At 34.9% G+C, this 13,253-nt stretch overlaps 1 protein-coding gene across 2 annotated transcripts in view; it reads right to left on the bottom strand.

The window, feature by feature from the left end:
• BTBD9 (BTB domain containing 9) overlaps nt 1-13,253 on the bottom strand; it is a 118,726-nt gene that overhangs the window by 41,592 nt on the left and 63,881 nt on the right. For both annotated transcript variants that reach the window (XM_032684444.1, XM_032684445.1), the window contains exon 8: nt 5,420-5,529. In XM_032684444.1, coding sequence (XP_032540335.1) covers nt 5,420-5,529 — 110 coding nt within the window. The remainder of the gene's footprint in view (nt 1-5,419; nt 5,530-13,253) is intronic.

The raw sequence follows: 13,253 nt of genomic DNA, 5'->3' as shown, positions 1-13,253 counted from the left end.
GAAGAAGTGATTTTCCTCTCATGATGATATCTGTTAAATGTACAGCTTTCAATTGCTTTGTATTTAACTGTGAAACTGCATTCCTTCTCCACCTGAACATCTAGTAAGCTGGTATAAATTTCCTCACAAGAAAGTGATGGCTAGAAAATACAATGCTGATACTAAACAAAAATAATAATTAAAGATGCAAATATTATTTCAGGGTTTGATCATATTGTTTTGAATAAAAGGATATTGGGCATTTTGCTGTCATTATTTTCAACATGCCAAAAGATTTGTTAAGTCTAATCTTCATGAATTTGCTTTTGTTTATTTGCTACACGGTAGAATAAAATACGAAATCTACAGACTTTTCAGTTAATTAAAATTATTGTCACAAAGTCCAGTCTCTCCTTCTACACACTTGTTTTTATTTTCTTGAGCTGAAACTTACTGATGGAATTGCTACATTTAATCTGAATCCTTAATCAAGAAATCAAGAGCTTAAGAAATATCAACAAATATCAACAAGCATTTCCACCTGTTTCAGTGAAACGCTTTCTGCAAGCCATATTTATCTGGAAAAGAAGACCCCATTAATATTTGTCTATGGATTTGAAAAAACTTCAGAGAAGGATGATTTTTCACATGATATCTGCTAGAGCTCATGATTTCTGATCCAATAAATTAGAAGAAAAGCATTCAAGTCATTAAACTGGCCATACTTTTAATTCCCAACCAATACGCTGCTAGAGGGCTCTTTCATTAAACATTATGCCTGAAGAAGGCTTTCAGAAATAACAATTGTTTTACGAAGTACATATCCCTTGTTGCAGCACTGAAAATAGAAAGAAAAGAAAAAGTAAAAAAAAAAGGAACTGGAACCATATGAACAGAACTCTGTTGAAAAACGGATACCAGTAACTAAACCAATCATGTGACTGTCCTTGTAGAAAGAGGGGAAAAAAAAAATCCCCGCAGTATTTAGATCATCTTCAAATTTTCATAATTTCCTAAGGCTATGCTTGTAGCAGAGCTGACTTACACTGCTGGGTAAGCCTGCATCATTTTGGAAGAATGCTAACCTTTTTAAAAGAGAAAAAAACAAAATATGATAGCTTTGTGTGGAGTCAACATTAAACTAGACACAAAAATAGCATCTCTCACTGCTTCCTTAGAGAGAGACAAAGCAATCTTTTACAGAGCTGAACCACACACTAGGAAACTGATATGACTGGTTTCTCTCTGTTACACATTTACTTTACTTTTGTTTTGTTTCAAATAACTGCCAAAGACAGTGAATGTTTATTCATATTTTTTCCCTTTTAAAACAAGTTCTCCTGAGGCACTGAACAGCACAAAAAAGAAGGTTCACAGTGATTCATAAGTGCTGAACAGCATTCCCCAAAGGGTGACCAAGGACATTCCATTGCTTTATATCCATCTTCTGCTTTTCAGTCATTATTCACTGTTCTCCCTTTCATCTGTAATGTAGAAGTTAGAAGACAGTCTGATAGACTGAGACAGACTACAGACAAACACTACTTCATGTACAAGCCGCCCATATTGCACTTCCTATGACCTTAGCCAGGCTCAAAATTGGCCAGTAGGTTGGTCAAACTCACACACCCACATAGTCCTTGACTGTCCCTCAGCACTGAATAGTGATTAAAGGACTAAGTTAGGTTATCAAATTTTTCCCTTTGAGGCAGAAAAGATGAATTGTTTCCTATATTTAGGTGGGGAAAAAATCCCAGAAACCAAAGTAGGTATTGCACAGAAGCTGTTCTAACTTCTTGCCACTGGGCAGACACACATCACAACACACCAAGTACTGCTTTTACCTCCAAAGGAGTATGTCTCTTGCTTGTGAAAACATTCTTTTGTTTTGCATTCCAGATTAAATATTAGTGTCTAAAGACCATTCAAAATGTTACAAGCAGAAGTTATTAAAAGCAAGCACTATGAATTTGAGATTAAAAAATATTTACATCCTTGTTAAATTAAAGTTATGCCAATATCATGAATTTAATATGTAAAACTGTTAACTCACACATTTAGAGATAATACTATGCCAAAGAGAAAATTACAACTCAACCCTAACATCTGCATTGGGGAATAATTTCATGTGATTGAATTAATTTCTGTCACTTGCCTCATTCCACGAGACAGCAAAGCATAAACCAACACTAAAACACCACACAGTGCTAGAAAGAGAATTTTCTGCTAATTTTACTTCAAAACTACTACTCAGCTACCATTGGGTCATGCTGATACCATATCCAGTACTGTGTAAAGTAACCGCATAAATCATCTTCCACATTAACTTTTAAATGTAATATATCAAGTTAATAATTTTTCATTAAAACCTTGTATGCAAAAACACAACAACATAAAATTGTTATCATGAAACAGCACTTCATTTTTATTATTTGTTTACCAGCCTTCTAATCGTCACTGTACAGTGACAGCCATTACATAAATACTATGTATCAGTAATAATATGGCTGAAAAATTACCCTCTTTGCCTACAGCTTTCTGATCAAGTTGGATAGCTTTCAAAAAAAAAATAAAAAATTATTCTGAAGTCTCCACATAAGATCCCTAAACAAATACCTCAGAGGCCTTATTTCTTTGGAATGAGTTTTCAAACAGCAAAGTCTCTGCATATTATCTTCAGTGTTGTTTTGGTACAAGTAAGGGTCACAAAGTCTTTCTGAAAAGGGCCATATGGCCTTCAAGGGCTGACCAATATTTCATTCTTTTAATAAAACAGCTTATAGAAACAGCAGCTGTTATTCGTTCTAACCTAATTTAATACCATATTTAATATCATATGGGATAAGCAATGAACCCAATGAACTGCTTTTCAAGGGTTGAAGATGAAAGCTTCTACACTGAATCAAGCTTAAAAGCAACCTACTCTGAATACTATACTTTCATATATTTCGTGGAACTTTCCTAACTGCTTTCAGTTCACTTTACCCTAGCCCATCATTGCAGAAACAGAAATAAACATTACAAATTCTCATCACAGCAATAAAATAAATCTGTGCTAACTACACCACTGGTAGTTCTACAGAGTTTTTACAGAAGTGGACCTTGGACAGTCTGCTTGATCACAGGAGCCAGACAATATGGTACCTTATGGTAATCATCAGAGGTATGGAAAACAAAGAACTAAATGGATATAAGGTTACTTTGCTGGATCAAAGTTGTTGAGAATATTTTTGAATAGGCAATACTGATAGCCATAAATTCTGGTGGAACAGCCATTATGCCCCTGCATTCTTTCACAACTGGACTGCTCTCAACTAACCCCGAACTCTTCTCATTTCTACCTTTCTCACCATAAATTCTTCAGGGTCATGTATCCAACTGTTGCTGCCTCATTTACAACTGGAGGACAGTCCACATCCTGCTTTCAATTAACTACTCACTAAATTCTTACTTTTAATTTTCTATTAATTGTATTGACTACCATCCCTTAAATATAAAAAGCAACAATAAGGCCTCTCTTTCCTTATTGTTGGTCACTTCAAATTACTTACATGTATAACAGCTTATGACCCACACTGAACAATAGCGTAGTTCCACTGATCCCCATTCATACCAATGGATAGTATTATGCTGTCCAAACCCTATTTACCGGTAAGATTCTGTAACTACAAAAATGTTTTCAAAAATGGAGAAATTTTAATAAAGTCATGTGAAGTCTCCACACCCTAGATTACCTCTGAAAATTATGAAATGCTAAAGCAGATCAATAGTTCATCTCACCAAATGATCACTCAACCAGGAAATATAATTGAGTCTATGAAGGATGAGTCAATTACAGTATAAGTACACTTCCACAAACATGCATGGATTCACTGCCTTGCCTACTGTTACAAACAAACAAACTTTGTGTTAACACAAAAAAAAGGAAAGCAAATATGTTGAGTCCTAAATTAAGCGTTTGCTAATTAAGTTTGATAATCTGATATCAAATCCATACATATGCAACAGCTACTTGCACACAGTAACCGATTTTGTCTGAAGTTTTTAAAAATTTGCATATGGCAGTGCTAAATAGGAAATTTAACTTAAAAATTTTAATAAACTTCAAATACTTTGTTTCTCTGCTAACAAGCTTACTGAAGGTAGATGTTTTCTTTTAACACAGTTCTTCCTTACTGCTTATTCTATTTTCTTGTCAGTAGCAATTGCAATGCTACTTGCGATGCAATGCTACTTGCAAACCGCCTAAAACAAAGAAGATTGATTTGATCTGCATTATTGGACAGCTTATGCAATTTGGAGCTACATAACAAAAAACAGTAAAGTGTGATTTGCCAGGCTACTTTATTCTATGCTTCCAAAGAAACATTATGAAATTTCACATCAAACATCATGAGATCAAGTGTAACCATGCAATGCCTTTTTATAATGCATAGGGAACAGGCTGAAAAGAGCTGTACCTCAGTTTTTCACAGGTAAATATTAGAGTTTTCTCAGGAAAAAAAATAAACATGTCTCATCCTATTTTGAAAACTGTTTTCCTTTCCATCTGTCGTAAGTGCATACTTTAAATATATATATTTCAAATCAGCATGAACTCTGAGAATTTTGCTGAAATTCTCAATTTCATGTCAGAATTAATAAACTGGGTAAAATCTCATCTAGACAACTACTAAAAGGCACATAATACTCTTTCCAATAAACTTCAGGATCTGAATTCCATGAGTATAAATGGAAGAAAGCACACAAGCCACTCTGAACTATTAAAAAAAAATTGGTATTAGATATTACTGTGACATATTTTATCATTCAGTAGTGTTGGTCTGCTGGGGATTTCTACCTTAAGTAATGTCAAGGTACTTAAATCAGTATTATATGAGATGTCCAGAGCTAACAGAGTTCCATCAACATGGTGTTCTGAGAATAATAGTAGCCAATATAACGTTCTGCCATGGCTAAGCATGTCTACGACTCTTTGGGGGAAAATCAACACATGAGAGTTTACTTTCAGCAGTTGAAACTAGGCTATATATGAGTCCCTAAATGCCCAAATCCATCTTCACTACAATAAATAGCTCTGGTTACTCCATTCTTGTAAAAGAATTTGGGCTAACTGAGTGGGAGGAAAGAGCAACCATACTATGACATGCAACGAAAAATTAGACTGTCAGCACAGAGTGACTCAATTACCAGTAGCTTTGTCAGCAGCAGTTGATTTAATTTGAACTTCAGCATTCCTGCAGCATCATTAATTAATCCACAAAACTGGAATTTCAAAGAAGTTACAAGGATTGCCCAACTAATTCTATGCTTACAGCATTGTTTAACTCAAATTAGAGATTTCTGTGTGGAAACAGGAGCAAGAGTGCAGTGATGGTCAGCTTTAAAAGACAAGTGTTCGCAACAGTTCATGTAAAAGGAAAATAGTTTCATCTCTTACCTATCAGACCTTTCTCAAGAGTAAAGGATTTGTTCGTGAACATGCATTCAAATGCCACAATATGGAAAACTTTGTTCACTGTGTTGTGGGTTCCAACAATTCGAATATACCTACAGGGAAAAAAAAAAAAAAGGTAAATAGCACAAGTTAAACATGATAAACTTCTGTGCACTAAAATGTAACTGATTCAGTTGGACTAAAATGTGCAGACCTATAGGAACTGAGTAACTGTTTAAAAAAAGAAAAAGAGTAAAAAGACTACAAATTTCACAGCAAGTTTGCATTTAATCGAGATGCTGGTTACACCACAATTTAAGAAAAAAAAAAATCTTTAAAGAGATGTGAAATCTGTTAAAAATCTTTCTGGATTAATTTGCCAAGAAAAGTAAAGTGAGGGATCTTCGCTTCAGAAATGGTCTGTTAGTGCATATGTGTGCTCATGGAGGCTTTAAATAATAATAATAAAAATAATAATCCTTTCACCAACAAATTTTCAGCACTGTGAAAGATTTCATACAGTCAGGACAAACACAGCAAATCAGTCAGGCTTTTCTTCAGCAGTCAAAAATTAATTCCATTTTATTATGACTGTTTCTAATTCTAGCACTCGGTGTAGGATATCAATCTCTTTGTTGGTGTATCTTTTATTAATAATAATAAAAAAAAAGTCTCTGAACATTCAAACATTATGAAACAAAACTAACTCTGGGTTTCACTCCTAGTTGTATAGCTTACACTTCTACACTCTAATTGCAAATCGAATAGAGCTGCTCTTGAACACTGTGACCTACTCACCTGCTGCATTACCCTAAAGGCTTCACCTTCCATGAGCAACCATTAACCTCAATTCAGTCCAATTCTGCATTTTCTGAAGAGACTCAACAGTTCTTACTATACTTTTTACTATACTTTTTGAAAAATCTTAAAAGGAATATTGTACACCATCTCAATAAATGCTGAACAAGCAACACAGAAAACTACCTGAACCAAATACCACTACCCCACAAAATGGGTTACCCACACAGCAGAAAACTTTGTATGGAATTAACTCATTTCAATGAGTATCAGAATGTATGAATCTTAACCAATATCCTCAGTCTGTGGTATAAAACAATCTTTCACTTACATAGTATAATTATATTTCCAATATCATGGCCATTCCCCAACAGCATCATTTTTGCTTGTGTTTCTCAACAGATCAATTTGAATCTGTATCAAGACATTTTTCAGTCCTGTGATTTTTTTTTTAAACAATAAAGCAACTCTCATAGCTATTTAGTGTACTAATGTTCAACCTCCAAATTTCATTTAGAAATTTTAATTATCATGACTTGCAACAAAAAAGAATTAAATGCTATTCCCTAATTAATATTAACTCATGGATCAATTAATTATCACAGTAGCAAATTTCCCGAAAATTGTTCTATGTAGAAAACATAAAGTAGCAAAATTGAAGAAAATATTTATTCTTCATAAAGAAGTTGAACCTACGTCTTAAGACTACATAACTGTGCCAAGTGCCTGCAAAGACCATCACAGGAATCTTGGTTGACAGGCAGGGAAGCAGCAGTTCTTTCCCCAGACATGCCCATGTGAACCAGATTACTTTCTTTTGTCAATTCACAAGCACAGGTAACCCTAATGAACCCTAAACACACAGGTAACGTCCAGGATTTGACAAGGTTAACTGTTCTTGTTCTCTCCAGCCTCAGAAGCAAAAAATTCAATTAAATACAGGAAAAATCCTGGAATATTTTTAAGTGTACATGGAGGCTGGCTTGCCACAGAGACTCCCTCGTCTCTCTCAGGCAAGAGGGGTATTGATTGAGTTGTGCTGCTTGGACAAAACACACTCCCGGCTAACCAACAGAGCATTACTAATGGAGAGATACTTTGACATCTTTCAGTTATGCTTCCTTGCTTTAAAGAGTTTAGAGAATAAACAAAGTAACAATATTAATAGGAACACAGAAAACTGCTTCATAATTAGCTTTAAAACTGATTTGTTTGGATTTTTTGTGTTATGAAATTGTAACACTAGAGCAAACTTCTTGATTGTTTTTTCGGTGAGATTAGAAATTGTTCAAATTCCTGTCAGCAGCAAAGTAGGTTTATAAAACACAAAGTTATCTATGAATCTTTGTGTGATTGCAGAGTAAAAGAATCACAATCCAATGGCTGGACTAGCTCCACTGTTAATGGACTTTAGACTCAACTGCTAAGACTGAGGGGAAGACAGAAAAAAACCCTCTGAATCATTCTGAAAAGAGAAAACCTTGATCAGTTTATGGTGTTTAAAAGCACTTTCCTGGCAGGTGAACAGGAATGCAGCATGATAATTTTGCCCCTTTATTTTATTTTCTGGCTCTGTTTGAGAATAATGGATACTGAAAGTATAAATGCTATAAGAGTTTCACCCACATGTCACAGATTTCTCTGGCCACAGTTAGTCATGCTACACATGGCCCTAAAATTCCCAGAATGGGAATACTAAAATAATCTGGTTGGGTTTGTTTTTTTTTTCCACACTTACAAGAAAATTGTTTTAACTAGAGGGAAAACAACTACTGGAGCTTGGTAGAATTTTAAACTTCTAAAATTTGAATGGACTCCCTGGGTGGATTAATCAGGCACCCGCATGGCAACAGCCCTCATCTATCCCCCATTTTTCCCAGAGCAATTCTTCACATTTACACGAAACCATGACATGTGTACTCTATTGTGGCCACAAATACTCATGTTTCTGAACAACTAAATTATGTTTTACTTCTGCTCTTTACATTTGTACAGCTGACACATTTAATTCAGATAACAGCTGCTGCAGAGCATACCACTGATTCAGCTGCAGATACCCTGGAGGACTACTAATACCAAAGCTCATCTGCCTACATCAGAACAGTGCTTAGGACATATGTGTCAAAATATAAAAATATGCATACTCTAGAGGTCATTTTAATGCTTCATTATAATAACACCAGTAAGATACAGACAAACTCTAAAATATATTAAGCACAGATTCCAATCTGTTGAGAATATTGAGACAGAAGACTAAATAAGGAGAGATAATGGAAACTAACTGGTATTTTGCACTGATACCCATTCTAAGTTACTATAAAAGCAACCTAAGAACAGCAACAGCAAACTCAAAGAACTAAATCAAATAGGCAAAAAATGTGCTCTTATGAACTTGGAATTCCATTTTCCTTCATGGAGCATTTGGTATGAGACACCAGTGCTAGTGCTACATACTTTATATCTCCCCTAACTGCTTAAAAACCACTAACATTCACATTCCAATCACTGCCACAAAGATGCATGAGGTACAGCCTAACACACAAGGGCATTTGAAGATATTCTGTTTGTCTTTTAGTGGAAAAGGAAACAGTGCTATTCAACACCATCTAAACTCCATTTATTGACAACTCCCTAAAACATATAATCCTTCAGGCTCACACAGCTGAATCAACAGTCCCATGGTAGGAGGACAGAAAAAACAAGGAGGAAAAAATCTATTGCCAGCATTAAATCATGTGGAAAAACAGTGAACATAAATAAATATATAAAATAAGGAATTAAGCCAGAACAAACTTGAAAAGCATATCTGTCTTTTGACAGAAGAAAAGTTTTCCCACTCTTAGACAGGAAAGTCTGGTAAAGTCTATAGCATAACAAAGGAAATCCCTGCTGCAAATATTGAAAGCAAGAGTGACAAATCAAACAAAAAACTTACACAAGACAAAATCATTGAACTCTAGTAGCAAAAGTACATGTAACGCCTGCAAAGCCTGTACAGTAACAAACATTTTCACCTTTGCAATTAATGCAAATACAGCCAACAGGGTAGCAGTCTGAAAACACACTTCTCTTTGTAATGTGCTAAAACATGCTTCAAGATATTTCATGGTGGAGCATTCAAGTGGCTAAAAATATTGGTACGCAATACTTAGACAGCACATGTAATTGCTTGTGTACTGTACATAAGAAGTATATCAACCAAGCATCCAATTTCTCAGCATATTTAACCAAATTAACACTGATGTGCTTTGGAACATAAGTGAGACTTGCACAGTCTGATATTTTGTATTCCACAGGTAAGAATAATGAGCTTACAAATGTTTTGTTCTTCACCACTGGTTTCCAATTTTTATTTTCTTACAACAAAAAACCCAAATTCAGATAAACTTGCATGAATCTCCATCTTCGCATTGCATGCATTTCTAGTTCCACCAAAGTTCTCAAATCTGAACTTGGCTTGCCTGGTTTCGTTTCAGGTCAGACCTCAACCCAAAACAGCTCTATTTCCTAGAACTCACCTACATATGCAGAAATCTGCAATGACACCTGATCTCATAATGGACATGAATAAAAAACAAGGTAGAAGAAAATAGTAAGACTTCGATGTAAAGAATTCTGTATTTAAACCCCACCCAAATGCAAATATCACCTCCATTTATCTTTATGCTATCTTCGTTCAATACATAAAATGGGACTCTAATAAATTCAATTTTACAGAAAAAAAGTAGCTCTTACAAACAGAGGAGAAAGTATTGTTCCTCAGAAGGTCTGGTTCTAGCCCGAACTGGTCACAGGATTTAGAGAGCAGACATGAGCTGGCTCTGCTTACCTTCCAGGCTGGTGTGACATGGAGACAGATTCTATCCAAAATACAGATAATCTTAAACAGGATTCGTTTTCTTTGAATCATCCTATGTTCTTATGTAGTTTCATGACTTTGGGTCAATTTAGCTTAGGCTTCAATATATAGATACGTTACAGCCTCCACATTTTTAAATATATTGAAGAAACAGAAGAAAATACGAGATAGTCCTGCTCAATGAAATCTGAGAATGTTTTCCATTTTCCCCAGCTTCTCACGTTCAACCAGTCCGTGATTTTAGCATGCAGTAATTACTTCTTGCTCCAAAGATAATATAGTAAGTGCTGTCTAGATCTAGCCTGGAATCAGACTATATACAATATGACCAAGAAACACTTTAAAAGTATTAGAACAATACATCCAACAATATATGGAAGAAACCCTACCATTTATTACATTAAAATTATACCAGAAAGGTACTAAGCAATACTCAAATGAAATCAGCTAAGCATTGGCAACATAAAAATGATAGAATACATCTTTTTCATCAATATTTTTATGATTTAAAAATTCATACCTATGGAATCAATTCTGTGTAGATTTGAAGGTGGAGGTGGTTAGAAAATTGATGCAAAGTATTGCCAGCTCAATTTCAAACTGGCTACGCAATTTTGGAATGCTGAAATGTGAGGTAATTCATTAAGCTAAGTCTGCCTTATAAATTTTAAACATTTATGATATACCATTTAGTGTTAATATTCAAGTGTAGGTTAGATCTGAGAAAAGAATGGTTTTGTTAACTGGTTCCTTAACTAAAAAGATGAGGATACAGTTATTATATCCCTGTACTACCTAGTGATTTACAGATTTACAGATGCCACGCCAACAGTTACTATGTCACTTAGAAGAAACATCAACTTAAATTGTTCAACAGTAGAAGCAATGTTTGCAGGAGCAAAACCTCTAAAAAAAAAATAAATAATTACACTCAAACTAGTGGAATGTCAGTTCTGACTGCTTTGGCATTCCTTTATGACATAAATAAAGTGTGCAACATCTGTTCTGCTCCTGACAACACACAGCTTAGCCAAACTTTTTAACTATGATCATTCCTTGGCTGCATTTTAGAAATTATTAATGAAGACTCAAATTTACATGAAATATATATCAGTCACTATGAAATAGAAGAGAAGCCTCACTGGAAATTATAAGACACATTTTTCATGTTGGTGAAACAAATGTCTGATGTGAGACAGATCAGTGAAAGTAACAACCAATTACTTCTATATTCACCAAGTTGTGTCTTTTATGGGAAAAATCGGACATGATATCAATTAGCCGTATCATCTGCTGCACATATATGTGTTTGCCACCTCTGTTAATCAGTGTCTCTAATTTTCATTGCTTATACATACCAGCATATTAAAGACCTAACTCCTAAATACTGTAGGCCTGAACTGGGCTATAAAATAAAGGACAAAAGAAACATTATTTATGAGACTGTTCATCAAACATGGACAGTGCAGCAGATTCAATCTCGTAAGCTTCATAGTCAAGTTCTTTTTAAATCAAATTGTGTTTTACAGGAAATAATAGATAACATGACGAAAGGAGATCATAAATTTGGATTACAAGTAGGTCTATATTAAGTTGCACAAACACTCCTACACAGCTCAGCAGCAAAAGAGAAGGGCAGTGACTTCCAATATCTGGACCAAGATAACAAAACTTCCAGAAACTCAAGTTCCTGTGAGAAGAGTTGAATTATGGTTATTTTGAAGGCAGAGCATTTAAGACAGAAAACTACTTTAATGTAATTATTGCTTGTCCTTGCTTGTTCTCTTTTTTGGAGAGGCGTGGGGGGAAATTTGTTTTAGTTGTAGAGTAAAACCACATGCATCACTTGGTATTTACCTCATTTCTCTTGATGATTTAATAAGCAATCAGGAGAACTGTTAAATTCAGAACAGCAATATTGCAATATTCGCAATATTGCACCAGTTAAATTAATTAGCCAGATATTTGCTCACTGAAAGACTACCATCAGGCTGGAGTGCCACAGCCCAAAGAAAATTTTATTATTTTGTTAAAATGTTGTTCTTGTTCTCCTACAATATGAAAGTAACTTATTTTTGACATGTTTATGAAATATACTACTAAAACTCGTGAGCAGGTGAACAGACTGCAGAAGACAGAAATATATTTACTGAGCTACTGAATTTAGGTCTTTCAAGTGGTTCCTTAACCAAAGAACAATAACCACTCATGCAGTTCTTTTCCTATGGGTAAACATGTAAAATTATTAAATTGCTTATATCTAATGTCACAAATATTAAAATCAATTTGGAGGCAATGGAAGGAAAAGAGAATAAATGGTAACCAGAAAAATAAAGACTTTTCTTTTAAACGTTATTTCTTTTAAGTGGAATAGAAACTAAAATTCTCACCTGTCCAAAATTTGCTCAACAGTGAGTGAGCTGCACGTAGGTTCCTTCTAGGTGATACTTATCCAGTGGGAGATCACGACCACTGACTCAGTGACCAACTACTATAGACCCCAGACCCAAATGGAAGGAAGAACTATGCATACAGAATACTTAGCATGGGAAGTGAGAAATATATCTAGCAAAGAAGGGTTTGAGTACTAATTAATGCAAAAGTTAGGTAATATGTATCCTATGAATGCTGATACCTTTTTTTGTTAAAATGTATAGTGTAAAGTTTTGATGGTTACCACCCAGCTCCCTACTTTGTGCAAACTACAACAAAAAATAGAACTACCTCGCCTCAGTGCGTGAATTGGCGCTGCACACCAGGTAACGAGCCTGCGTTTGAGACAACAATAGCACATATTTGTATCAGTAACAACAACAAATTTGCCTTGATCTTTCTTTGCCTTTCAAATAATAATAACAGATCCCACAGAGCACTGAAAGGACGTGAAAAAGTCAGTACTTGCCTGCGCACAAATATTTCTACCAGTTGCAAGATGACTGCTTCTGTAGTGAACTAATGTTTATGGCCATGGAAAAAAACCAAACCTACAGTAATAACTTCCTTCACTGTGAACAAGGAATCTTTTATTTGGGAATGAAACAGAGCTTTATCTGGATACTTACTTAAAGACAGAATACATTAAGCCATTATCCATTTGGCTATCTATATATTAACCAGTGCCAGAGAGGGGTTTCATCAGTTGTTTCTAAAAAGCAACATAAACTCACCGAGCATAAGAAT

Source organism: Chiroxiphia lanceolata, chromosome 3 (assembly GCF_009829145.1).
Source record: "Chiroxiphia lanceolata isolate bChiLan1 chromosome 3, bChiLan1.pri, whole genome shotgun sequence".
Classification (NCBI taxonomy): Eukaryota; Metazoa; Chordata; class Aves; order Passeriformes; family Pipridae; genus Chiroxiphia; species Chiroxiphia lanceolata.
The sequence above is the reverse complement of the archived record's forward strand: the minus strand, read 5'-3'. Positions and strand labels throughout refer to the sequence as shown.